The following is a 25,327-nucleotide window of genomic DNA, read 5'->3' on the forward strand; positions in this document are numbered from 1 at the left end:
TTGGGCTTTCCTCCTCAGCAGAGTTGGCAAGAGAAAACCCAGTCCTTTGGAAAGAGAAGCTCTGGAATTTCTGAGTGGTCCAGATCATAGAGGGTCTCGTTTGACTTGCTAAGTATTTTGCATTTTAACCTGGTAGCAACAGGGAGAAGTCATTAAAGAAGAATGAGCAAGGGAGTGATACAGCGGGATTTGTGTTTCATTAGGAATCCAGCTGATGTGTGAGGAATGGATTTGAGCTGGGCAAAACTTTGAATAGGTTGTGTAGACTGCTAAGATGGTCTGGCAGCCATTTGGTGAGAGGGGATAATGACCCAAAATGAGTCAGTCACAGGGGGGAATAGACCTACCAATTTGATAGCATGGGTAGACAAGGGGAGGGTAGAGACTAAGAAGATTGCCTCGCGGGATTAGAGGCTGAGATTGGGCATATAGGGAAGGAACAACTCAGGGAGGTGGTGCCGGTTAGTGTGGAGTGTGTAGGAATGATTGATTTCATTTTGATTATGTTGAAATAAGGCATTTGGGTAACATCCAGGAGAGGCTTACTGCGTCCTTGTCACTGTGGATCTGTTGATCTGTTGTTAGGTAAGGGAATTTGGTGTGCAGAAACTTTATTTTTTTTTTTTAAAGGAAAGCCTATTATTGTTTTCCCTCTAAGTTTGTCTGTTGGTTCAGATGCATTTATTCTGAATTTCCTTGTCTACTTTCTAGGATATTGTTATCATTTTAATTATACTGCAAAATAGAAGCTTTAGAGTTTAGCAGGAACCAGCGAATTGAGATGATCTGATTCTTTCCTGGACAAAAGCCTGCTGCCCGGCTGCCCTCCTGGGGTGGTTTTATCATGGGTGGCTGTTTTTGCTCTCACACAGGATGTGTTTGCGGGTTGTTGTATTTTCATCTCCTGGCTTCTCTTTCAGCCTGACTTTCCTCCTCCCAGTCCATAGGTATGGGTTTTGATTGTCAGATTGTTGCTGCTCGTGTACCCACCTCCAGAGCCAGCAGGGTGCTTGGCGGGTAATACCTCTATTGTGTAAGCTTCCCCTGCTGGTTCAGGGACAGGAATTATAGCTTCATATATTTTTTTTGATAGCAGCTTTATTGACCTATAATTCACATTCCACACAAGCCACCACTTAAAGTATACAATTTAGTTGTTTTCTCGCATGTGTATTCACAGAATTGTGCAACAATCACCACAATCAAATAGAACACTTTCATCCTCCCACCAAAGTAACCACATATGGCTTTGCCGTTAATACTCCCCCTTTACCAGCTCCCCAAACCCCTACACCGAAATAATCACAAATCTACTGTTTGTGTCTATATTTTTGCCTATTAACTTAATGTTTTTAATTATATCATTGACTGCCTCTTCCGATTTTGGCTTTGTATAGATATTTTGAGCTTCTCCAGAGGGAGGCAGTGTAGGTTCTCATTATAGGCTTGCAGGGAAAAAAAACAGAAGCAGAAGCAGCAAAATACACAAAAATCCTGCTTGATAAACACAACTGTATGAGACTTGGTATAGGACTTTCTGTCAAGAAACATGACTTCATGTTCAACATGAAGGACTGAGAAGGCAGACGAAGTAAAAGAAGAGAAACAAATACTTCCAGGACTGCATTTCTTTTTAAAGAATCCTGACAATAGTAGAGAAATAGCAGCCTTACCTGGGCTATTAGTTTGAGCAGGACACGGATAATGAGAAACACCTGGTTTCTATTTCTGGCTGTGCCCTTTGACCCAGTCCTTTAATCATTCTGGGTTATTTTGCTCATTTCCTAAGCATACTTTACTCCAGCTGATACTTGTAATAGTATCCAAGCCACAGTAGAAGACACATCTCACATATGCACATACAAATAAAACCCCCAAAATCTGTCCCTGGTTTTTATATCATATAATCTTGTTTTATGTTTCTTACTTATAAAATTAAGACAGCATTATAGCAAATAAGATGAGATCATGAAGATGCTGTCTAAGGGGAAGTGTGGCCATTGGAATGTTAGTAGTCAGTTACAGACTTTTTTTTTTCTTTTTTGTATTTTATTAAGTTCACTGTTTCAAAAGAGAAGTCCTAACCGAACCTTAAAAATTTGATTTCTCTTGACTCTTCTTTGAGGCAGGCATCTGCGAGCCCATGGACGACCCTGTTTTTAGGGTGTCCTAGGTAGAGCCACACACCCCCTGCAGGAATCCCTTGTTCGGTTACGTTGTAGATGATCTTGTTCTGAGACCTGTCTGCAGGTGATTTATTAGCACTTAATGGAGGGGCTGATATCATTAAAGTCAGGTACCCTTCTGCTTTTCTCAAGATTTATAACAATGTGTGTTCACTCAGCCCACGGAGCCCAGCCAGAGCTGCCTTTCGTCGGGTGGTGAACGCATCTCTGTTTAAAGGGAGTGAAGGAATACCACTCGGTCAGATCTCTTGATATAAACTAGCCTTGAGGCATGTACCGTGGTGATGGGTTGAATCAAGGTTCCCAGGGGATGTCTGCTATGTATCTGCAGCTTTAATGTTTCACTTAATATCCTTTTTGGCTACGGAGCGCGTACTCCTCTCCAGCAGCAGGCAGCGTTTGGCTCAACAACTTGCTCATTGTCTGCCCATGCCGTGCTGAGCGAGTGCGGGCTGTGAGCATCTGCCGGGTGGTGGTGGGGGGGGGGCTTTCTTCGTGGCGTTTGTCTGTGTTTTTTTAAATTGAGAAGTTGAAGGAAAACCAGCCTTCTTTTGCCTAGCACCTCAACCCCTGTATCTTTCAAATGCGTTCCTGGAAACGAGCATGCTCAGAGAACTGGCAAATCATTGTCCAGTGACCGGGAGGAAATGATCATTGCTCTTCATTTATAATGCAAATTCTGAGGTGTCTCCAGAAGTGTGGTAAACTTAAAATGATGGCTGTGGTGAGAACGTCTCTGCAGAAAGTTGTGGTTTTGTTACATCGTTTACAAAGGATGGCAGTTTCTTCTCCTCGGTATCAGAAGCTCTGTAAGGTAACTGAGTGATTGAAATGAGGATCTTGGGTGTCTGACAATTCTCCTGTTTCTCAGGCTCTAAAAACTAAGCTTTCAGCGTGCTTACCAAAGAAAGATTCCTTTTCGTAGTGACTGATTATAAAAGCTGTTAAAATGAATTGCTTCATTGGATTTTGTTTGGGCATCTGAAACAAGAATTGTTTTAGTGCATCGTTTATTTTGCATTTGACAGAATCTTCTGAGAAGGGCTAATAAACTATTTGGAGAAAATATGGCAAAACTACATTCATTAAGACCTATTATCTCTGTGATACTTTGTAGTGCCTCCATATTAAATGGTATATTAATCTTGTGTAAACTTCAGTAAATTGAAAAGAAGAGTTTAAAATAATTCAGTAGATTACTGAATAACTGTCTGTCCCTTTCTAGCTAGTTGTTTTTCCATTAAAAAATTAAAGCACATTTTAGAAACCACTAGACGGAATCTCATTATAAAATATACCCTATATTCTTGACTCTTCGTATATTATAGCTGAACCTGAAGAACTTAATTTTACTTGAACAGGTGGATTAAGTACACTTTCAAGAGGCAACTTGTTTGACACTTGCAAATTTCAAGTACTACGTCATCCTAAACATAAACCATTGAACGGGCTCCTGTGTTTTAAAGAAAAGTTGGCTGTTGTATTTTTTATTCTAGTTTGATTTATACCACATTCCTACTGTCTCATTACTTTGTCAAAAATTGGAGCAATTTGATAGAAAAGGAAGAAGGAATTGTAACAGGAATGTGAAAGCAATTTATACAGCACCGCAGTACCACATTCTGCCTTTATCATGCTCTTAATACCATATTCTCAAGAATGTATCTCGTTGCCCTGTTAGCTGCCCAAACTCATTCGTATTTGGAACGATTGTCTCTAGGACAATGGGACTTTCCCAATGATGTAAAATATGACCTGTCTAAGCATCTAAACTGCATGTTATGTGGCAGTGCATTAGAAGGGGAAAGCAGTCTTCTGTTAACTTTATCATATATTTTTATTTTGTACAGCTCAGTCAATTAACTGTATTTCTGTCTAGAAACTTTTTTTGGGGAAAAGTTTTAGGAGATAGATTGTTAGCGGAGCATTCTTTACAGAAATACTTTTAAGGGTTTCATTTGCATGAGAAATTACTTGAATCTTCATACAACTTAATAATTAATTTAGTTGTAAAAATCCATGAATTAATTATTTCAGTGTGTCGTGTCTTGGTTCACTTCAGAGAATACGTTTATTCTGATATAAACATTCTATGTATTTCAGGAACAGGCAGCTTTGATAACAGTATAAAAGCTCATTCACTAATCCATGATATTTTACCTCTTTAACTACAAGTGTGAATATATAAAGCATTTTTTTTTATTAGCTGGGTTATTTTTTTGATCCATTTATATGCATACTTTCACAAAATCACATCTTTTTCTCAAGTCACATGACCAAAGTATTGTTAGTCTGAGGTAAGAAATGGTAGAAGTTCAGATATTAGAGAAAGTTACTTAGTTTCATAATTCTACCCCAAATAAGCACAAGTTTAACTACGAAGTCATTGGGTAAATTAATTGCTATCAGAAGCCCTCTTTGGATAGATTTCTTGAGACTTATATTTTCCTAAAGAAACCATTAAAATTTAAATGTTTAGAATAAATGTACTTTTGCTTTAAAAAATTAAAACTTGTGTTGTTTGCAGTTGAAATGTTATCTTCCACATTTCTTTGCTCGGATGCAAAATTAACAACTGCCCAGGTAGTTAAACGGGAAATATGCAATTCCAGGACTTGCCAGCAGGTGTCAATATAAGGCAGTGATATATGAGATTTTGGCTGAGGAACTAGGAGTCTACAATAGGAGGTGGCAAAATTACTATGAAATAAATCAGCTAGTAACAGATATTATTTATTTGCTTGGTTATATTTTGAAAATTTATCGTAGTTACTGAGCTGTGTTAGCTTATATGGTAAAAATTAAAAGTTTTAGTTGCAGAACTAAATATTAACCATTGGTATCCCAAATATTGACATAGGTAGGTATCTATCTATAGCAAGAGAAAATACATAATTGTATTATAATTATCAATAGTCTTTGTATGCTATTTAAACGTTTAAACAAGTTTGATGTTTACTTACTTTAAGATACCATAAATTCTTTTCCCCTTAAATTGTGGATGTTATAATGAGTGTCTCTCCCTAGACCTCCTACATTCTCTAAATTTAGTTTCTTAGAAAGGAAATGCTATAAGTTTCAGTGTTTTTTCATAAAAATATAGAGGTCTCTTGTAAATGCATTTACAGATCAAAGTGAATGGGAAAAAATGTTGCATAATCAAAGGGAGATGTGACTATTTTAAATTCATATTGAGATTTTGAAATCCGGCGTCTGTTAATATTCTTACCCTCCTTTCTTCTTTAGGATCTCTCTTTTTACATCTTATGTGGAAATTAAGTCTTTTATCAGACTTTCCTCTGTGATACCTTGTCTTTGCTTATTTTCATACTTCTCTGGAGTGTCAGAAAACAGTTCACGTATTACACATTTGGAAATTTATGTTCAATATTCTCATTTTGTGTGTTTCCTCTGTTTTGAAGTGGGGGGAATAGGTAGAACTTGGCATTCATGGCTCTCAGAGTTAAAATATGCTTTTCTTCCTCTTCACCTATTTACCCATTTACTTGTATTTTTCCCTTTAATAATATTTCTTCTGTATTCTACATCTCCTATAATTTGGGTAGGAAACTGAAATGGAAGCGCCGCTTACTTAGAGATATAATTAGCAACAGTGAAATTGCCCTGATGACCTGAAATCACCTCATGCTGGATGCTAATTTTTCCAGATTTGGTTTTGATTGCTTAGTTCCTTTAAAATATTAATGATTAGAAAAAAAACAATTTTTCTTCTCATAGAGAGCACAGCAAAAACAACAACGTGATTAAAAAATAAAATTGATTTTGTTTTCATTGTTATCTGATTATTTGAGGATATTTTATCATTAAATTTTTATATAAAGCTGAATTTATGTTGAGTTGGAAAAGAATTTCATAAGTCCTGTTTTCTTCTTTGGTGTCCATTTTCATAAAATACTTATTAATTGAAGACATGGTAAAAGCATTTTTCTTTGTAAAGCAGATTGGGATATGAACCATTATAGCAAAATAAGAAAAATGCAGTTAGTGTTATAAATTGGAATCCTCAAGACTTAATAAACATTTTAACATTTTTGATTTAAGTAATAGAAATTCTATTTGCCTATATACATATGTAAATCACTTTAGCTTATGTGGCTTTAATCATCTGCGAACTTTTTTGATCCTGTAGTCCTATCATCAATAATGTTGTAAATATTCACACGCACACACATATACACATAAACATATAGTCATTTTAAAATTATACACATATGCTGTGGGCAAATCACATATTAAATATTAGTAGAGCATAGTTTTACTCTTCTTAGACCTCAGTTGGTTTTCTTCTTCTCTCTGTGTCATACACACGGCATTTTGGTGACCACTGATTTAGTGAAATTGTGGCTTTCCTGATGGTGCTGATCTTGAAGTATCCCTGAAAAACCATGTCTTCTGTGGTATCAGAGCAGCTATCGATGAGTACTCTTGAAGAATAGAGACCAGAAGATCTTGAGATCTTGCCCCGCAAACTTGGATTGACTAGTGATGTCTACGGAAGTCTTGCTCTGTGTGTGTGTGTGTGTGTGTGTGTGTGTTTACGTGTGGACAACATGGAGCTATGTGGAAGGATGTATGGCCACAGAGGTACATAGTGTCTGAACAGAGTTTCAGATTCATTGACAAAATAAATCCACACACTATTTTTCATCTACATGTGTGGGTTCCCTTTATTTAGAGGTAGTTATGATTGAGTATGTGTTTTTAAGAAGGTGTGGAATGGAATGATATATTTTCAACCCCACATAGTTAAGCTTTGTTTTTTTGTTTGTTTTTAAAGATTTTATTTATGTATTTCACAGAGAGAGAGACACACACACAGCAAGAGAAGGAACACAAGCAGGTGGAGTGGGAGAGGGAGAAGCAGGCTTCCTGGGGCAGGACCCAAGGATCATGACCTGAGCTGAAGGCAGACGCTTAATGACTGAGCCACCCAGGTGCCCCTAAACTTTGTTTTTTATTTCCATACATTTCCCTACCTTTATTCCCCAACATTTCCCTACCTTTTCCGCCCCCATGGAAAACTACTACCCATGGGTAATCAAATCTTCATGTGTTTTAGGGTGACGGTGCTTTACTTAGTTGTGATCTGAATGTCAAATTGTAAGTCTTGTCAGGTCAGCTCTCAGTCTCCATAATCAAATCGTACACATGACCATTTGACCCATAGAAGGCTGGAGTCATGGTCTCTGCCTGGAGGTAGAACTCCTGTTGATCATATGAGCATTGGCTCTTCTTGGTTTTACGAGAAATTTTCAGTTTGGTTACCTCAGAAAATTTGTGAAGGGTGAGGCATAATGGAGGAAAATGCCATACATGGAAGGATTTGCATACCTTTAACCAGTCACCATTGATGCATTAGGCACATTGCCTCACAACTCTATGGACCCTGGGCAGACTACTTCTCTTCCTCTCCATTTCTTTCTGCGCCCTTTCAGGGGGCTGAGATGATAGTGAAGTGGGTCATTGGAGACAGCAATGGTATTTCTACATGTCATCAGATATTTTCTTGTGGCTTCCAAGGATTTCAGATGATTCTCTGATCTCTGTGTTGCCAAAGCTCCCCAAGTCAAGATGTATATATGTATACATATATACATATATACATTTATATACAAGATGTATATAAATATGTGCCATCCACAATCATTTTAGAATCTGGTTATCTAACTAACATTTTTAAATCAGGAAACTCTTGCTATCAATGACTTTTGGCTAGGTGTAGTATAATTAGATATGCTTTGACAGTTAACTAAAAGTAATTAAAACCCTTCTACAAGATTGCATTTTAAATAGTTCCTTGATAGTCAAGATACCATTATTTGCATAAGTCTAGATTTGTGATCTACAAATCAGGGAGAAGTCAGTTGGACAGAATTGCAGTAGCATTATGGATACGGATAAAAATTCTCCTTTGTTTTTAGAGTAGCATTTGATAATTGTGACTAAAATGTTGATGATCCGTGTTTACCTAGGGGTAAAGTTTATTAAATTTCAAGGGGAAATTTCCAAGCTGAATGTACTGCTGGATTTTAAATGTACAGACATGATCCACTCCCTCTTACTAGGAACTGTGAGCACTGCCAGCTTCTCTTGATATATTTGGTCATTTATTTTTAGCTCTCTAAAATAAGCAATTAGTAGAACTCTTACCATAGAGATAAAAGAATATAGAAAATTTCAAGCTGTGGTAGGTTTCTCAGTTTCACAAAGTTTATTCATTTCTGGGCAAGGTAAATGAGTCCAAATAATTGAAATTGGAAAGCATAAAGTGCATGAGACAGTTTCTTTTCATTTTTCTTCTAGTTTGTTAAGTTATGTGGAATTGTGGAAGATTAATTTATAACAAAGCTCACTTATAAAAGCAGACAGAGCCTTTTAATGCTTAATAAATAACAGACTGATATGAGAGTATGGCTTGATAAAGCTTAAGCAAGAATTTTGGAAAAATGTCAAATGGAAGACGGTGTTGTACTGTTTTCACAATAGACTATTTTACTTTAGCTTTAAGAAAATTGAAAGAAAAATGGTCAAATACAGCAATAAAGTAACTGTAGGTTTTCATGAGTAAAAAGTCTTGTTACTGCTGATGTAACTTTCTTTCATTTTTAGAGTGTTTTAGAGTTTACAGTGTTTTAACATATTTCATCATTAATACATATGGTGTTAATTAGTAATTATATTATTACTGATCCTTAAGAGATAGGTAGGAAAGAGATCATCATTTTTCCCATTAACAAATGGAGAAACGGGATTGGTACATTGACAGGTTAGGGAGCATGTCGATAATTGCTTGGCTGGGGTCCCTGGGTGGCTCATTCGGTTAAGTGTCTGACTTGGGCTCGGGTCACGATCTCAGGATCCTAGGATCCATCCCATGTTGGGCTCCACGCCCATGTTGGGAGAGTCTGTTTCTCCCTCTCTCTCTGCCCCTCCCCCTGCTCATGCTCCCTCTCTCTCTCTCTCAAATAAAAAAAAAAAAATGCAAACATAATTGCTTAGCTAATATGTGGCACAATCTGAACTAAATGTAGGTTGTTTGAATCTTGTGTCTCCTTACACTCAATTTCAGATAGTTTTAGGGATATCTGGACTAAGTTTCAGATTTTTAGGGATGCTGGACTAAAATGAGCCATGCACCATAGAAAGCGAAATCACATTAATTAGGTAGTAGATATAGTTTTATTCTACATTCTCTTGCTGTACATCTCATTTTCTAAAGAAATTTAGCCTCCAGTATCCTTTAAGACATGAGGAGATGTTGGAAATTCTCTGATTCAACTATTTCATTTTACAGATGAGGAGGCAGATCATCTATAAGGGATATTTTATTGCTGCTAGTTTTGTAGGATGGAAATGTACTTGTTTTCTCCTAGAAGTTTAAGCCTAATGGAATATGTTCTTTTCAAAAGTACTTTGGTATTTGAATTGTAAGAGAACAAAGATTTCGTTCTAGTTTAAACTTATATAGTGGGAACTCTTTTAATAGGCTTATTTTGCAGTTTTATAAAAAAGATGGATTGGTTCATTTTAATGCAAATTAATATAGTTAGTTCTGGGTTTTGATTCATAATTTAGTTTGGTTTGAGTCTCAATACACAAGTATTGAATTATGTATTCACGGAAACTAATTCTCTAGCCTCAAATATAGTTTCTTTTATCATTATATTTAAAAGTACATAATAGCTCCTTAAAAATATAAGCTGAAAATAGTCAACTAATTTTCTAGACTGGGTCCTTTCTAATAGGAAATTTGTGGGGTTTTTTTTGTCATTGTTTTTTGTTTGTTTTTGTTTTTGCAATTCAACTCAAAATCATGTATTAAATGGCTATCATATGCTGAAGTACATGTTAAGCAGCATAAGCATGAAGTACAGTATTGCATTTTCGATGTACAATAAAGAAGTTCAAGTAACTTGTTCTGAAGACTCAGCTTGAGGTAGTGCAAAGAAAAGTTTCCCTTGACCACTGAGCTTATGACAGAAACTCTTGTAGGATGAGTATCCCTCAATTTGGGGGGGGGGGGCTCCTCTAGATTATTGATTAGGCTCCCAGATGGCACTTGAAAATCTAGATGACCCACAGTGAAACTGATGGAATCTTAATTCACATCAAACATCACATTTGGAAGAAGTCCCGTTCCATTGCCAGCAACTGAACAGGGCAAAGAAGTAATCTTTACTATGACTGACACTGGAGGAAAAACAAGTATGTTTGCTTAGAAGAGAATGGGAAGAAATTGCTGAGCCTCTTAACGTATCCTATCATGTTTAAGAATTATGGGTTTTGATGTCATCAGTTTTGAGTCTCAGTTCACTCTCAAAACATGGGAATTATTGTTGGTATGGGTATACTATTAATTATAGCCTTTTACGGAAAGCTCTTGACATTTGATTCAAAAATGATATAGAACGAGTTTAGTTTTACCTTTTTTCAGGGCATACTTTGCAAGAGTTTAAAGACATGAAGGGAGAGAAAACTTTTTGCTTGAAAACAGTATCTGACACTGTATGTATTCCAGGTTCAGCATTTTAAAAGGCCAAGGTGTGTGTGCACCTACCCAGTGTGAGCGGCCAGGGGGCCGGAATCCCTTAAGCCCGCATGGTTGCAATATGGACATAAGGGAAAATTGTCTGTGATTAGGGCTTGGTTTTTTTGTTTCTGTTTTTTTTTTTTTTTTTTTAAATAAACTTTCTTACTAACTTTATATATCATGAATGTTTTTCCATGTCATTAAACATTTCTTACGTTGTGATTTTTTTCATAGTGTTAAATATAATTGTATTGAATGACTGTAGGATAATTTACTGAAGCCATCAACTCTGGTTAGATAACTAGGTTATTACCAGTGTTCTCATGATAAATAATTCCATGATGGATGTTGTTATACATCATTGAGTACATCCTGATTATTTCCAGGATATGTTTTAGAATAGAATAACTGGACCAAATTAACATTTGATGGCTTCAGTTTATATATTGCCGAATTTCCCTCTTGCGAGGTGTTACCCATTTTTATGTCCATTGGCAGCTTGAGTGCCTAATTTCCTGCGCCCTCCCAGAAAACAGGCGATATCAGTTAGAAAGTATTTTATGAAATCGTTAGATGGAAAACATAACCATGTTGTAGAATGTAAGCTTAAATCTAGCGAGGTTAACTGATTTACCCAAGGGTGGGACCAACTAATCCATTCCAGGAGTGTCTGAGTTCCAGATACTGGGCTGAGAACCCAAACACTGTGATGTCTAAAACAGGATGGGACAAAGACCGTGTAGTAAAGCTAACAGTTTTTGAACACAGAAGGAAAAAAGTAAAAACTCTGATTTGAAAATGTCAGGGAAGTATTTAGAGAAAATGTAGTATCTCATAGGGCTCTCGAGGAGTAGGTTGAGTTTAATAGAGTAGAGAATTCTGAGAATAGACATGTGAATGAGCAAACACACAAGGCACAAAAGTGTGTCATCGTAGTTAGAAAACATGGGATACTTGTTTATCAGAAATGGCTATGAAACTCACTCATTAACATTCTCATCTCCATAAAAAAATTTTCTTTTGGTGGCCAGCTATGTATGCCAGATTGACTTTTGATTGTTTCCAAAACTGAGTCCAGTTTTAAAGGAAAAATATTTGTGAGTATTGGCGCTATTCAGACATGAAGGGCATTTCCAAAAGGGAACTATAAAATGAAAAATTGCACAATATCATGTCTTTGAAATAAGAACACAGCTCTTCCAAATGTCTCCTTTAAATGGAACAACCTTCCTTTGGACATGAGTCATTTTGGTATGAGAGTGACAAAAACAGTTATACTTTTAATTGTAACTCAGTTGATGAGAGAATGATAATCAAGCAAAATTAAAAGATAATTGATAGTGGAAGTGAGTCTATCCACTGTTAATTATAGATTTATGGAAGCTTAAAGTTAATGAAAATTGAAACTGTTTGACCAGTTTCCTCATTATTATATATGAGGAAACAAAGCCTTAACATTTATATGGAGCTTTGCCCTTAATGTGCTTTGCTGTATTATTTTATGCAGCCCAAGATCACACAGCCAAGTGATTCTTGGCTATATATTTAAGTTTCCAGGAGATTACTCTAGTGTCCATTACATTTTATGTGTGCTTATTTAAATAGAATGTGTATTTAATTTTGCCTAATATTATAATTTGATGTTTATTTCCATGTTTCTCCTTCTGAACCATCAGTTTCTTGAATTTGGGGTCATATCTATTTTAGAAGTATTTGCAAATGTTGAATAAATAACCCAAATTTCTTTTTTCCTGAGATTTACAATGTTGTTATAATATAGTAGAGATGCTGTATTTGGACTCCATATTATTATTTTTAAAGAGTTTTACTGAAATATAATTCATGTACAGTACAATTCACCCTTTTGAAGTGTACAGTTCAGTGTGTTTTTTTTTAAGCATGTTCATAAGTTGTGCAACTATTACCACAATTAAAATTTTAGAACATATCCCCTCCCGAAAGGATCCATGGGCAGTTGCTTCCCATTTTTCTCCACTCTACTCTCCTAGCCCTAGGCAACCACTGATCCATTTTCTTTTTTTTTTTTCTTTTCCTTGTTTTTAACATGAGATTGAGAATAAGAGTTTGAAACCGTAAGTATTAGGTAAAAGCACTGGAAAAATAATACAATTTGCCGTGATACATTTACTACTTCATCTTACAGAATTTGATAATTTTGGAGTTTTAATTATCAATAAAAGGATAGCTTTTGTTAAATGGTTTGTAAACCTTTAGCACCATAAAATATGTATTTATTTTTCATATTAATTATTTACAGTACTGTAAAAATGAAGTGTATTGGGAAAATGTTGAATTTGAAATCCAAAGCCCTAGGTTGAATGACCCTGCTTGCTGTTTGATCTTTTGTAATATTCAAGTAATGTATCAGTCCTCAGTTTCTTCATATAGACAGTGGGAATAATACACATTCTGGTTACTTTAGAAAGATGTTATAGGAATGCTAAGTTAAAGTTTGTGAATTTGCTACAAGGGTTAGCCTATTAGTAAAATTAAAATACTAAATTTTCTGTAATTTCTTTTTCTTTAAACCAACCAATCAACCATCAAAAACAATGGTGATATTTACTCAAGTGTGCTTTTACCTTGGCCCCCTGATGAAGTAATTTTTGAAACAGTGAAAGAACGTACTAAGAGCTTCCACTTGTCTCAACTCAGGTGGCAGAATGTTGACTCCCAGCCACCCAAGTCTTTGCAGTGCAGGGTCTTTTCATTTTTCTCCTTTCCTACGGCATCAAACCAGCTTCCACATTAAGGTGTATTCTCTGCCAGAAAAATCATACTATTTCCAAACAACTTAGATTCACACTGAGGCTACATGAAAGGGACCATGTCTTCAAAGAAGGACCAATGGCCCCCAAAGCAGCAGTAGCTAGTCAAAAGTAAGATTCTGAAATTTTTATGCAATCCCAAATCAGGGCAGTCATAATTTTTATAACCTATACATTATTTGTCTCAGAGGCTGGTGGGCACATATAAAACTTGGGAAGGCTTAAGAAAGGTCTTTTTTTGAATTTCAATAATAATGGAATATTCTGGTAATTCTCAGATGATTTTGCATAACCTGTATTTTGAGAGTGAGCTTTTGATAAGTACTGAATAACCTGGATTAATGACTATAATGACTGAGTGCTGTTTTGCATTAATTCTTGAAGCAAATCCTAGATTGCTTCATTACATAGCCTGTCATTATGGAAGATCCTTACATAGTGTGGTGGTAAAGAAGGGGAAACATTTGCTCTTTTTGAAGTAATTGTGTCTAATGGAAGTCTAATGACCTATTATGCTTATTTCTAAAAGCTGAGCAGCAAAGCTTGAGAGAAGCTGGTGAAAGACTCAAGAAATGATGATGTAAACCAAAATCTAGGAAGTCTCGTGTGGTTGAGAATCAGTACTTTATGACAATTAAATAATTCAATAATTTACTTGTGCCAGATGTCATCCTTACTTGAAAAGCTGAAGTGATTACTCCAAATGTGCCCATACCACAGAGAACTGGGGTAGAGGGCTGCTTCTGGCTAGGTGTCTTGTACCTTTTCTGTGTCTTACAGTGTCTCTGAATTTAATATGTTGATTGAACAAGATGGAGAGCATAGTGTTCTGGCGGGTACTGAAATAATAGAACTTCATAACCACTGATGACTTTGGATATTTTCAAGCTTATTTTCTTCATGTTTTAAAGATGAGAAGACAGAGGCTTAGAGTGGTTCGTTGATCTGTCTTAGGACCTATTAATGGTGAGTGGCAATGGTTGAATTGCTTTGACAAGGATATATTCTATTTTTGGGGATTTCATGGGACTGTATGATTAAAAATGTATTTTATAGGTTTCTGAGATAGGTTATTGACACCAACTGAATCACATAGTTGGTATAAATGATTTACTTGGAGATGGGTCCTGAAAATAAGTGAATAAAACATACCTTTTTAGATGTAACCTCCTCCAGTTGTTAAAGTTGGTTGTCGGTACAGCAGTGCTTACTTTGCTGTCTTTCAACTATTCTGGATCCTTGAATATTTTCATGATAAGTGCCTCAAAAGTAGCAGCAACTTGACAGTGGTAAAGGTTGGAGAGATTACTTGGAGCTCTGCAAACTTAACTTGGAGCTCTGCAAACTTAACTATGGAGACTCATGAAAAAATTTCAGTTGCCTTCTATGTATATTCCTCCCATTTTCAAAACTTAGGACTAGGACCAATACAACAAAATAGTTTAAAAGTGTCTTGACTTCCTGATACTGTTTACCGAGTCTGTAGGTTTTCATTCTTTTAGCTCATTTAAAGTGGAACAAGTCATTTTAAAATTCTCATTTTTCCTTTACAAAACCTGGACTTGCCTACTACAAGGACACGAATTCCCAAAGCATGAAATGTGTAGTGTTGACACTGTCGTTTAGCATCGTTTAATCATTCTTGTGGAGATTAGAAAGAAAATTGTCTTTGTGAAAGCACTCAGTGTTTGAAATTTAATCTAATAGGGAAGTTTGGTTCGTACCCCTACTCAACATGACTTTCCAAGTCCTGTTTGGAGCTGATAACTTTTGTGCCGTCAGGCTGAGTGGTGCTTGACAGAACGTCTTCATCTTTCTTGTTTGTCCAGATTGGTGGAAATTCATCAAGACACAATCCCTAAACTCCTTAAACCCTGGGACTGTCCTTACTTCTGTTTTGGAGGGAGTAGAGAATTGGAGGGACACATCGACTGTGCCAAAGAAACAATCTACTCATAATACATTACTAGAAAGGCCATTCATCGTATCATCTTTTTGTTTTGCTTTTCTCATTTCTTCTGAGTCACTATGTAAAGCTGCTGCTTTATAGTAATTTGACTTAATCGCACATGGTATGGCTCTTTCAGGACTCATGCTGTTATTTTTAAGCTTTCTGTTTCTTATACCTTTCTGTCTCAAGACATACATATATATATACAGAACACTTTCACATGGCCAAATTAACTAAAATTTCTCATCTGGTGAAAGAATGAAAGAAACTATACTATTTGGAACCTGGAGTTGTTCCTTATTTGCTGAAAATTGTATGGAATACATTTTATGCTCTTTTCCAAGAATAAATTGGAATGGCATATTTGGATTGAATTGGAATGAGACCATAAATAACTGAAGGAGTGGCTGGGAGATTTCAAAATGTATTTATTTATTTATAATGTAATTTGTGCTCCTGATTAATTGCTCTTGATTAATCTCCTTGCTCTTTAAATTAAATCAAAATTAGCAAATATTTATTGCAGTCTCAGAGAAACCTCATTTAAGGATTAAAGCACCATGGAGAGCAGTAGAATGTTTCCTTTAATAAAAGCCAGAATGGGAAGATGAGGAGCACTTCTCCCCATTTCTTGATTATATCCATGTTAAGGACAAGTGCATGCTCAGGAAATGGGGTGATTGATTGATAGGCTGGAAGGAATTGAGGAAAGGGATTCATTTAAATAGTTCTCCATGATATCATTTTACATTGAAGAAAATCTTTTGGGAAGATAAACAAGGAATTAAGTTACTTGTGAAGCAGCGCGAGGCAGCAGAGGGTGCCCTGCAGAGGGACTGAGAGATCGACTTTCTGGACATGCTTTCTACTGTATTGAATGAAATGGGTAGGTCTCTGACCTTTGCCAAGCTTTGCAGTTTTACCTTAAAGTTGGTATAAAAAAATGTTTTTTACAAAAATCTATGAATTAATACTGGGAAGGAAATATAACGACAAGTCTTCCATATGCATGTGTAGTAACTCACTTTTAATTTTGTTTGGCAAATTAAAGCAGATTTCATTAGTTTTAAAAATAGCATTTACATTTTTACTCCCGGATGTATTAAAAAGGAAGTGTTCCTTTTGTAAAATGCAGAAGAGGAAGAAGAAAACAAAACTTAACCATTAATTCTGCAACTCAGAAGGGAATATTATTAACGTCTTTTCCTATTTTATGTCACTCTTCCTTTCTTTGTGTAGAGATATTGGTGTGAAGCATATTCATACAAATTTGGAATCATGTTTCATATAATACTTTTTGCCTTTAAGGGTATTGGTGTTTTACTCCTCATAACAGTATTCTATACACATTTTTATATTTCTTTATTTTAAAAAACATTTTTTTTTTTTTTAATGGCAGTGTTAGGTATCCCATTGTATTTTGTGAACTGGACAAATAACTTTTTTCTAATTTTGACCTAATGCTGCAAAGGATTCTTTTTGTCTAAATCTCTGACTGTAATTGATTGTTATTTTTTGTTAGGATGAGTTCCTGTAAGTGGCTTTGCTGGATCAAAGGTTATACACTGCCAGGTGGCTTTCCAAAAAGGCTGTTCCCAAGTATACTTTAATAGTGTGTGAGAATATTGGTCCTACCATACCCTTATTAGTCTTGAATTTTATAATTTTAAATTTTTTGTCAATTTGATGGTTTTATACTGCATCACTGAATACTTGTAAGAATTTTTTTCTTACTGGCCCTTTGTGACAAAATTTTGATTTCCTTTGAACTAGTATACCTCTGATGTTTAAACACCTGATCAACATCTATTTGATGTTAGGGAATTCAAATTACTTGGGAAGCAATTCTGTCACTGAAGTTATGAAGTACTTTCCAAAGTACTGGAGAGCACAACTACAAATCTGAGTCCCTGCCACAAAAAATTTTAACATCATATGAGAAAAAAAATCGAACATAACAATGATTTATAAAAAATGCCAATTCACAGATTTGTTAGTTCACAGAATGATAACAGAAGTCACATGGATAGTCTCAGCATTATTTGAGTAATTGATATTTTCTGGAGAATTCACTTTTACATTTTCAATTAATTCTGAAAAGGTCTAGTCCACTCATGACATAGCAATAGTATCTCAGTATTCATATTCTCATTAAAATTTAAATATGTAAAATACGTTTGAATTAAATGATTTCAGAATATGAATTCCATCTATCTCTGCAAAAAACCAGAATCACTCAAGTATGCAAGTATTTTTTTCTGAGCCTGGCCTCTTGTAATGTTTATGGAAGGACCCACTCATCATAGTCAGCCTTGCCTCCTCTCAGCTCCTTTGCTGTTAAGCAAAATTCTACCACCATGAAAAAGGTTTTTTCCAAGTTCCCAGAGAACACAAGATTTCACTTTGACATTGGCTTGACATTACCTTTTGGTTCTCAGAACTGACTGTATTGCCTTTATACCAACTAAGGACTTACTCAAGCCATCATTTATTTCTGACAGTTATATTCAAATCAGCAAAGTATAAACTTTGTAACAAAAATGGATTTTCCATGCATCAAGATTCTATAGCACATCTGTCAAAGAAGTTTGCCGTACGTGGAAAATCACAGCCTTGGTATCCAACAGTGGCACATAGTACATAATCAGAAATATTTGATGAAGTGAGTTAGGATAGAATACCCATTTGCTAGGCAGGGCATTGATAATAGAACTTCCCTTGCAGCTTCATTATTAAACTGTAGTATGTTCCATTCTTCTTTTATTACCACCAAACAACTTTTGTCTTATCATCAGTTTGGCAAGAGATAACCTGTCAATTACTTGTAGAAAATTACTTAGAAATGAATTAATATTCTATTTATCGTATCTCCTTTACTTTAAAAGGCTACAGTCCCATGTTTCTTGTACCTAACCTCTGAATTCTTTCACTGTAGTGTGGGCACCAGTTTTTGCCTTCCATCTTTTATATCTAATTCCTAAACTTTGTACTAAGAGTGAAGTAAGAAATCTTCATTTTCAGATTTCATTAAAATAGATGGTTTAAGATAAGTTTCCTGATATTGAGGATATCTAGACGTTAAGCAGAAGAAATCAGTTTGATGTTTCAGACAGTTTTTTATTTTCATTTTGGATCTCCCTTTTTTCTTCTTTGTAAATGTTTGCCTTTGTGAGTTGCTAAAAAATAATTTTCAAGTTATATTCCTGTTTTAGTAGTATTTAAGTTCACACTGCAATGTTTCTTTCTTGGAAAGCTAAAATGGAATATATTTTGAGACTTTTTTTTCATGTCTTAACATTGTCATTGAGGGTATTTGATTGTTTGAGCCTAATAGAAATAAATTCTGATTGTACCTTCTCAACCTGAAATGTGGCAATGGTCAGAGACCATAAATGAACTTAGTTTCATTCAGTATTATTTATAAAACAGTGTTCAACATTGGGAAATAAAATAACTGATCTCTTTGCTATTTTAGTGTGATGACATCATCCTACACAGAACACACTTCAAATCATATGCCATTTGTACATGCACAGATGTAATTGCTAATACAAACCAAAAAAGAGGGAGAGACAGAGCAAGAGTGAGCTAGATGGTGTCTAGGGCATATAATAATTAGCATTTTTAGTAACAACATCTGTTGCTGGCAATATTGCTGGCAGTATTGTAGGAGAAAGCAGTCATTAAAATTAGCTAATGCTCAGTTTAAGTACCACACAATGTACTGACATTTTCAATATTTTTATTAGTTTTGGATTTCCTCATTCCAATAAATTTGTGTTTTTGAGTTTGTTTGAATGCCTTGTATTATATTAAAAATGTTCTTCAGATTCCTCCAAATCGATCAGAGGCTAAAGCTTGTATTTTTAGTGGGTCAAAGTAGCATCGTTTCAAATTGTTACAGACATTTATTGGAGGATGTCTCGCAAGGACTGGGATGCCCATGAACTTAAATAAATGTAACTTAGAAGGTCAGAGAAAAGTTGGGAGAATTATTGGCAAGATTTAGACAGGCTAAGGACTGACAACAAGGTCACTGAGGTTGACCTTATTCAAGGTTGGGACTTTCCTAGTTTTAACTCTGGAGTGCTCTCCTCCTGAGATACCTCAGAGTTCCAGACACTCCAGATGGCTGGTAACTTCACTGTGCAAGGCACCTTGGAATCCCACCTTGGAATGGTTCTCTGATTTTGATCCTGCTTGATTTAGGTCCTCTCTCGGAGTTAGACACTGTCTTCCAACCTGCAACACACATTTTCCTCAAGTCTTATTATCTTACCATTCTTGAGGTTTCATTCTGGAATTCTTTTTTGAGGTTTAAGTGTCAATATGAACTTTTAAAATTTAGTGAAGCTTAAGTCATTTGGATTATTTTGACAGGCAACCCATTGACTCCCGACCTGTGATTCCTCACTTGTACAGGGGTGTGTTGCTGCCTTCAAGTCATGGACAAACCCCTCTGAGGAGGAGGAAAATGGTGACTTTGATCTTTTTTATCGTCTTCATTGTCCGCCTGTTTGCTAGTTTGGGAGTATGTCAAAGTGAAAAAGGAGAAGTAGTCTGTTTTCTCTTCAAAGATAGAACCCGCTTGTGAATCAACATTTGAATCATATACTAAGATACAGAACAATTTTGGAATCTGTATAATTGTTTATGAAAATAAACATGGAGTCAGAAATTACGTTTCTGGAAATACTTTGATGAGCTAAAATATTTCCCACTTTTGTTAATCCAAACTGGGTATCTTTCAAACCTTGAATGGGAGATATTAAAATGGGTACTGAGAAAGTGGTTTCTGTAGGCCAGTTAGTTTGGAAAATTCTGCAAATTATGCCCTCCTTTGGTGGCCCCGTGACGCATGTTATATATTCAAGGCTATGAAAACTCTTGCAGAAAGAATTATACTGAACTTGCTCATCTCAGTGTTTTTCAAACATTTTTTTTTTCCCCTGAGCCAGTTTTTGTTACAGAAACCAGTTTAAGAAATGCCGATCCAGTCATCCCAGAGTTTAACTTACTATCTATTTATGTTTGCCGAGAAAGTTGCAGAAAGGGCCTCAAGGTAAAGGCTAGTCATCTCACTTGTAACAGGCTTTTTGGCTCTTTGTGATTCTGACAATGTCTTTGTGGCAGAACTGACTTCAAGGTTTTATTAGTATCCTTAAAGATGGACACAGATAATGTCAGAATTCACAAAAAATGGCTGTATAAACCACAATGAATTTATTCATTTGTATTGGAGGATGTCTTTCCCAAAGACTGGGATGCCCATGAACTTAAATAAATGTAACTTAGAAGGTCAGAGATAAGTTGGGAGAATTATTGGCAAGATTTAGACAGGCTAAGGACTGACAACAAGGTGGGGATTTATTCAAGGTGGGGACTTTCCTAGTTTTAACTCTGGAGTGCCCTCCTCCTGAGATACCGAAGAGTTCCAGACACTCCAGATGGCTGGTAACTTCACTGTCCAAAGCACACCTGCAATGACTTCTTGTGTTCCTCACATTTCTCTTTTCTCTCCCCTCACAATTTGTGATGGTTAATGTTATGTGTCAATTTGGCCAGGCCACAATACACAACATTATTCTAGATGCTTCTGTGAAGTTATTATTATTTTTTTAAGATAAGATGAACATTTAAATTAGTAGACTTTTTTTTCCTTCCAAATTTTTATTTTAATTCTAGTTAGTTAACATACAGTGTAATATTGGTTTCAGGAGTAGGATTTAATGATTCATCACTTACACATAATGCCCAGTTTTCATTATAACAAGTGCCCTCCTTCATACCAAAATAAATAAAAAGCATCTAAATCAGCAAGGAAGAAGTCAAACTTTCACTATTTGCAGATGACGTGATAATCAGTAGACTTAGGAAAGCAGATTATTCTCCATAATGTCGGTGGGCCTCATCCAATCAGTTGAAGGCCTTAAGAGAGAAAGACTGACCTTCCTAGACAGAATTCTGCCAGCAGATTGCCTTCAGACTTGAAATGCAACTCTTCCCTGCATCTCCAGCCTGTCAGTCTACGCTACAGATTATGGACTTGCCAAGTCTCTACGGTCATATGAGTTAGTTACTTAAAATAAATCTCTCTCTCCTCCTTTCCTTCCCCCTCTGTCTCTCTCTTCTCTTCTTTCTCTCTCTTTCTCTCCACACACACATACACACACACACACACACATTCAAACACACACATTTTGGTGGTTTTGTTTTTCTGGAGAACCTGATTAATACTGATGTCAAGGACTGGTTACTAGATTTTGTTCTCCTCTGTCTTTTTCTGTGTTGGCCACCATTTTTTTTCTTAGACCTTTGATTTTTTTTAGACACATTAGTAAATTTGATTAAACTATTCTCACTTCCACTAAACCCAAGGGACAGGAATTCATTTTCTTCTTATTATGATTCAAATATAATTAATTTTATTTTTGAGGGTAATTTTCCTGGGAGGTATCTCTTTTGTCACTGCTATGAACCAGTTTTCTAATACTGAAAGTCCACAACAGTGCAACTAAGCAGATTTAGCCTACGGAGAAGAATTCGTGATACTTAATTGTTATCAGTCATGACACCCAATAACATTATAGACTCTAGTTTTGGGAGACATCTCACAAGGTCAAAGTCTTACAAAGAGGACAGTAAATATTAAAATTCTGTTTTGCTTTCTTAATGTTCAGGGAGAATGATTCTGTGGCTCTTTTTGGTAGCCCCTTCAGATGTTTAATCATTTTTACTCTCAAACTTTTTTTTTTTTTGTCAGAATCCAGGCGATCTGGTAATTAAATTCATTATTTTTATTTCTTATTTAAGATCTCTCTTTTTTGTAAGTGGTAAGTCCAAATACCCAACACATTACCGTTCTGGAAGACATGAAACTTAAAAGGGCCACCATGTTGCATGCCAAAGCCAGCACTCAAAGTCAGCATGGTCTGTCTGCTTTGGATTCTAAATCTTGCTCCGTGCCAGTAAGATTGAATTGAGCAAAGGTTTGTTAAGTAAATTCTGCACTCTTTTAAGAAAATAAAGTGTGGAATCACAGGCTAGAGGAAACTCACTCATTTTTTGCTGATTTCAATTGAAGGGGAACAGAACACAGTGTAATAAAGAATTTTTGAGAAAACACTTAACTTTTTCTGTTTTGGCTTTATTGAGGGAGCATGAAGCTAGTGTGGCCCTCCTCACTGGAGTCTTGTCCTTTTCCTCTTCCCTCACCCGTCCTAGAAGATGAACATCATTGTATTTTCAAAAGTCAAATTTTGGATTTCCTTCTCCTCTGGGGAAGATAGACAGGCAGACAGGCAAATGGACAGGTAGACACACACACGTGCCAACATTTTTGAGGGAGAGAGAAGAGTTTGATAATTATTTTGCTACTGGAGCAGCTTTAGTAATGACTCTTGGGAGTAATGACTCTTGTATTTTATAATGACACAGCAGGGCAGTTGCACTGGATTATTTGCAAGGAATGAGAAAAACACAGTTTTGAAAAGTGAGTATTAGTAAACAGCCCTAATCTGCGAGGGTGTCTCAGCACTGGTCCCTACCAGGGATGCAGATGCTTCCTTTTCATTCACTTATTTATTCATCCATTTCCAGATTCATCCACAGATGTCAGTTGGAGTATCTGCTGTGGGGCAGGCACCATTCTAGAGCTGAGGATACAGCATTGGGCAAATCCAGCTGGAAGGCCTGCCTTCTTGTTGTTCATACCCTAGCTAGGGAGTTGGGACGAGGGCTGTGATGGAGAGAGAGCCCCTTTCTTGAGCCCTCGGAAGACAGACTCTTCATAAGTGCAGGTTCATGAGGAGTCAGTTCTGGTTACCCTCAGTTGTGTTTGGAAGAATAACAACAGCTGCTGGGGGGAGAGATCTTTCCCTTGCATCAGAGCAAGAGCCACATCGGTTTCCCATGTACTGTGAATATTGATATTGGCCAGCTCTTTTATAAAGGATGTAGGTTTGCAGAGAATTTTCACCAAAGTATCATTTAAACTTTAAAAAACAAAACAAGGGGCACCTGGGTGTCTCAGTGGGTTAAGCCGCTGCCTTCAGCTCAGGTCATGATCTCAGGGTCCTGGGATCGAGCCCTGAGTTGGGCTCTCTGCTCAGCAAGGGAGCCTGTTCCCCCCACCCCCCTGCTCTGCCTGCCTCTCTGTCTACTTGTGATCTCTGTCAAATATATAAATAAAATCTTTAAAAAAAATAAAAAAACAAAAAAACAACTTGTGAGAGCTCATTTAAAGCTGTAAGTGTAGTCATAAAATAATTGTCCAGAGATGGCCCTTTCATTGTCTAAATGGTACCAAGAGTGACTTTCATCTGATTCATATACTGTCCTTTTCCCTGGTAGACCGTAAATGGATTAAAGTTCTCTATGGGAAGCACTAAATTTAATTAAAAAAAAATGATGGAGTAACTATTAATGGCATTTGATAAGGTTTGATGAACAGATGAGGAAAACCACATGCAGTTGTTTTCTGCAGTTAAATCCATAAGCGTTTTTTTTTATTTTAATCATTTTTTAAAAATTTATTTTCAGCATAACAGTATTCATTGTTTTTGTACCACACCCAGTGCTCCATGTAATCCGTGCCCTCTCTAATACCCACCATTTGGTTCCCCCAACCTCCCACCCCCCACCTCTTCAAACCCTTCAGATTGTTTTTCAGAGTCCATAGTCTCTCATGGTTCACCTCCCCTTCCAATTTCCCCCAACTCCCTTCTCCTAACTCCCCGTGTCCTCCATGCTATTTGTTATGCTCCACAAATAAGTGAAACCATATGATAATTGACTCTCTCTGCTTGACTTATTTCACTCAGCATAATCTCTTCCAGTCCCATCCATGTTGCTACAAAAGTTGGGTATTCATCCTTTCTGATGGAGGCATAATACTCCATAGTGGTTTTTTTTCATCCAGATGTTGTAAAGTCTTGATTTGATGGTGTGCTTGAGCTCGTGGGTTACTTATGAGCTTGGGGTTCTAGAGGGAGTATTAGAGGTAGAAACCTGAGAAACTTGTGAAAAAGTGTGATGAGATTTAATCATATTTTGTAAAGTAAAATATATATATACATACCATTAAAATATACATGTAAATATGCACACAAATGTATTTTTTAAAACACTGTTTTCTTTATTCTGACTATTGCTACTAAAAGTACTTGTCAGATTGTGTGGCATTAATTTCTCCCTCTCTCCCCCAATCTGATTGCAAGTAGGAGGAATGGATTCTCTTGTCTTTTTCTATTTTTCTGCATTTTCAATAATGTCTTAGCACTAGAAGTACTCTCAGTAATGTGCTTGCTCATTATTATTGTTTTTTTTTTAAATCAAATTAAATTTAATTAATTAATTTTTTAAAAGATTTTATTTATTTATTTGACAGGCAGATCACAAGTAGGCAGAGCAGCAGGCAGAGAGAGAGGGGGAAGCAGGCTCCCTGCTGAGCAGAGAGCCCGATGTGGGGCTTGATCCCAGGACCCTGGGATCATGACCTGAGCCGAAGGCAGAGGCTTAACCCACTGAGCCACCCAGGCGCCCCTTTAATTTTATTTTTAAGAAATCTCCACACCCAACATGGGGCTCAAACTCAACAACCCCAAGATCAAGAGTTGCATGCTCCACTGACTGAACCAGCCAGGCACCCTGCCCATTATTAATTTTTAAATGACGTGTAATGTATTTGTTTTTACTATTCTATAAAGTAATCCCCCCTTATCTGTGGTTTTGCTTTCTGGGGGTTCACTTACCTGCTGTCAACTGAGACTGGAGATCAGAAGATCAGTAGTAGCCTAATGCTACGTCACAAGGCCTGCGTCCTTCACCTCACTTCTTGTCAACCATAGCA

General features: G+C 36.3%; 1 protein-coding gene across 7 annotated transcripts in view; it reads left to right on the forward strand.

Annotated features, from left to right (window-relative positions):
• The window catches only part of UTRN (utrophin), a 489,639-nt gene that overhangs the window by 262,409 nt on the left and 201,903 nt on the right, over positions 1 to 25,327 (forward strand). Inside the window, exon 1 of one of the 7 annotated variants that reach the window (XM_032873106.1) lies at positions 2,722 to 3,000. The exons of the other annotated variants lie outside the window; for them this stretch is intronic. Coding sequence (XP_032728997.1) covers positions 2,857 to 3,000 — 144 coding nt within the window. The 5' untranslated portion in view covers positions 2,722 to 2,856. Of the gene's footprint in view, positions 1 to 2,721; positions 3,001 to 25,327 lie in introns of those variants that run through there. 7 annotated transcript variants of the gene reach the window in all.

Source organism: Lontra canadensis, unplaced genomic scaffold, assembly GCF_010015895.1.
Source record: "Lontra canadensis isolate GAN:19392208 unplaced genomic scaffold, GSC_riverotter_1.0 scaffold47, whole genome shotgun sequence".
In the NCBI taxonomy this organism is placed as follows: domain Eukaryota; kingdom Metazoa; phylum Chordata; class Mammalia; order Carnivora; family Mustelidae; genus Lontra; species Lontra canadensis.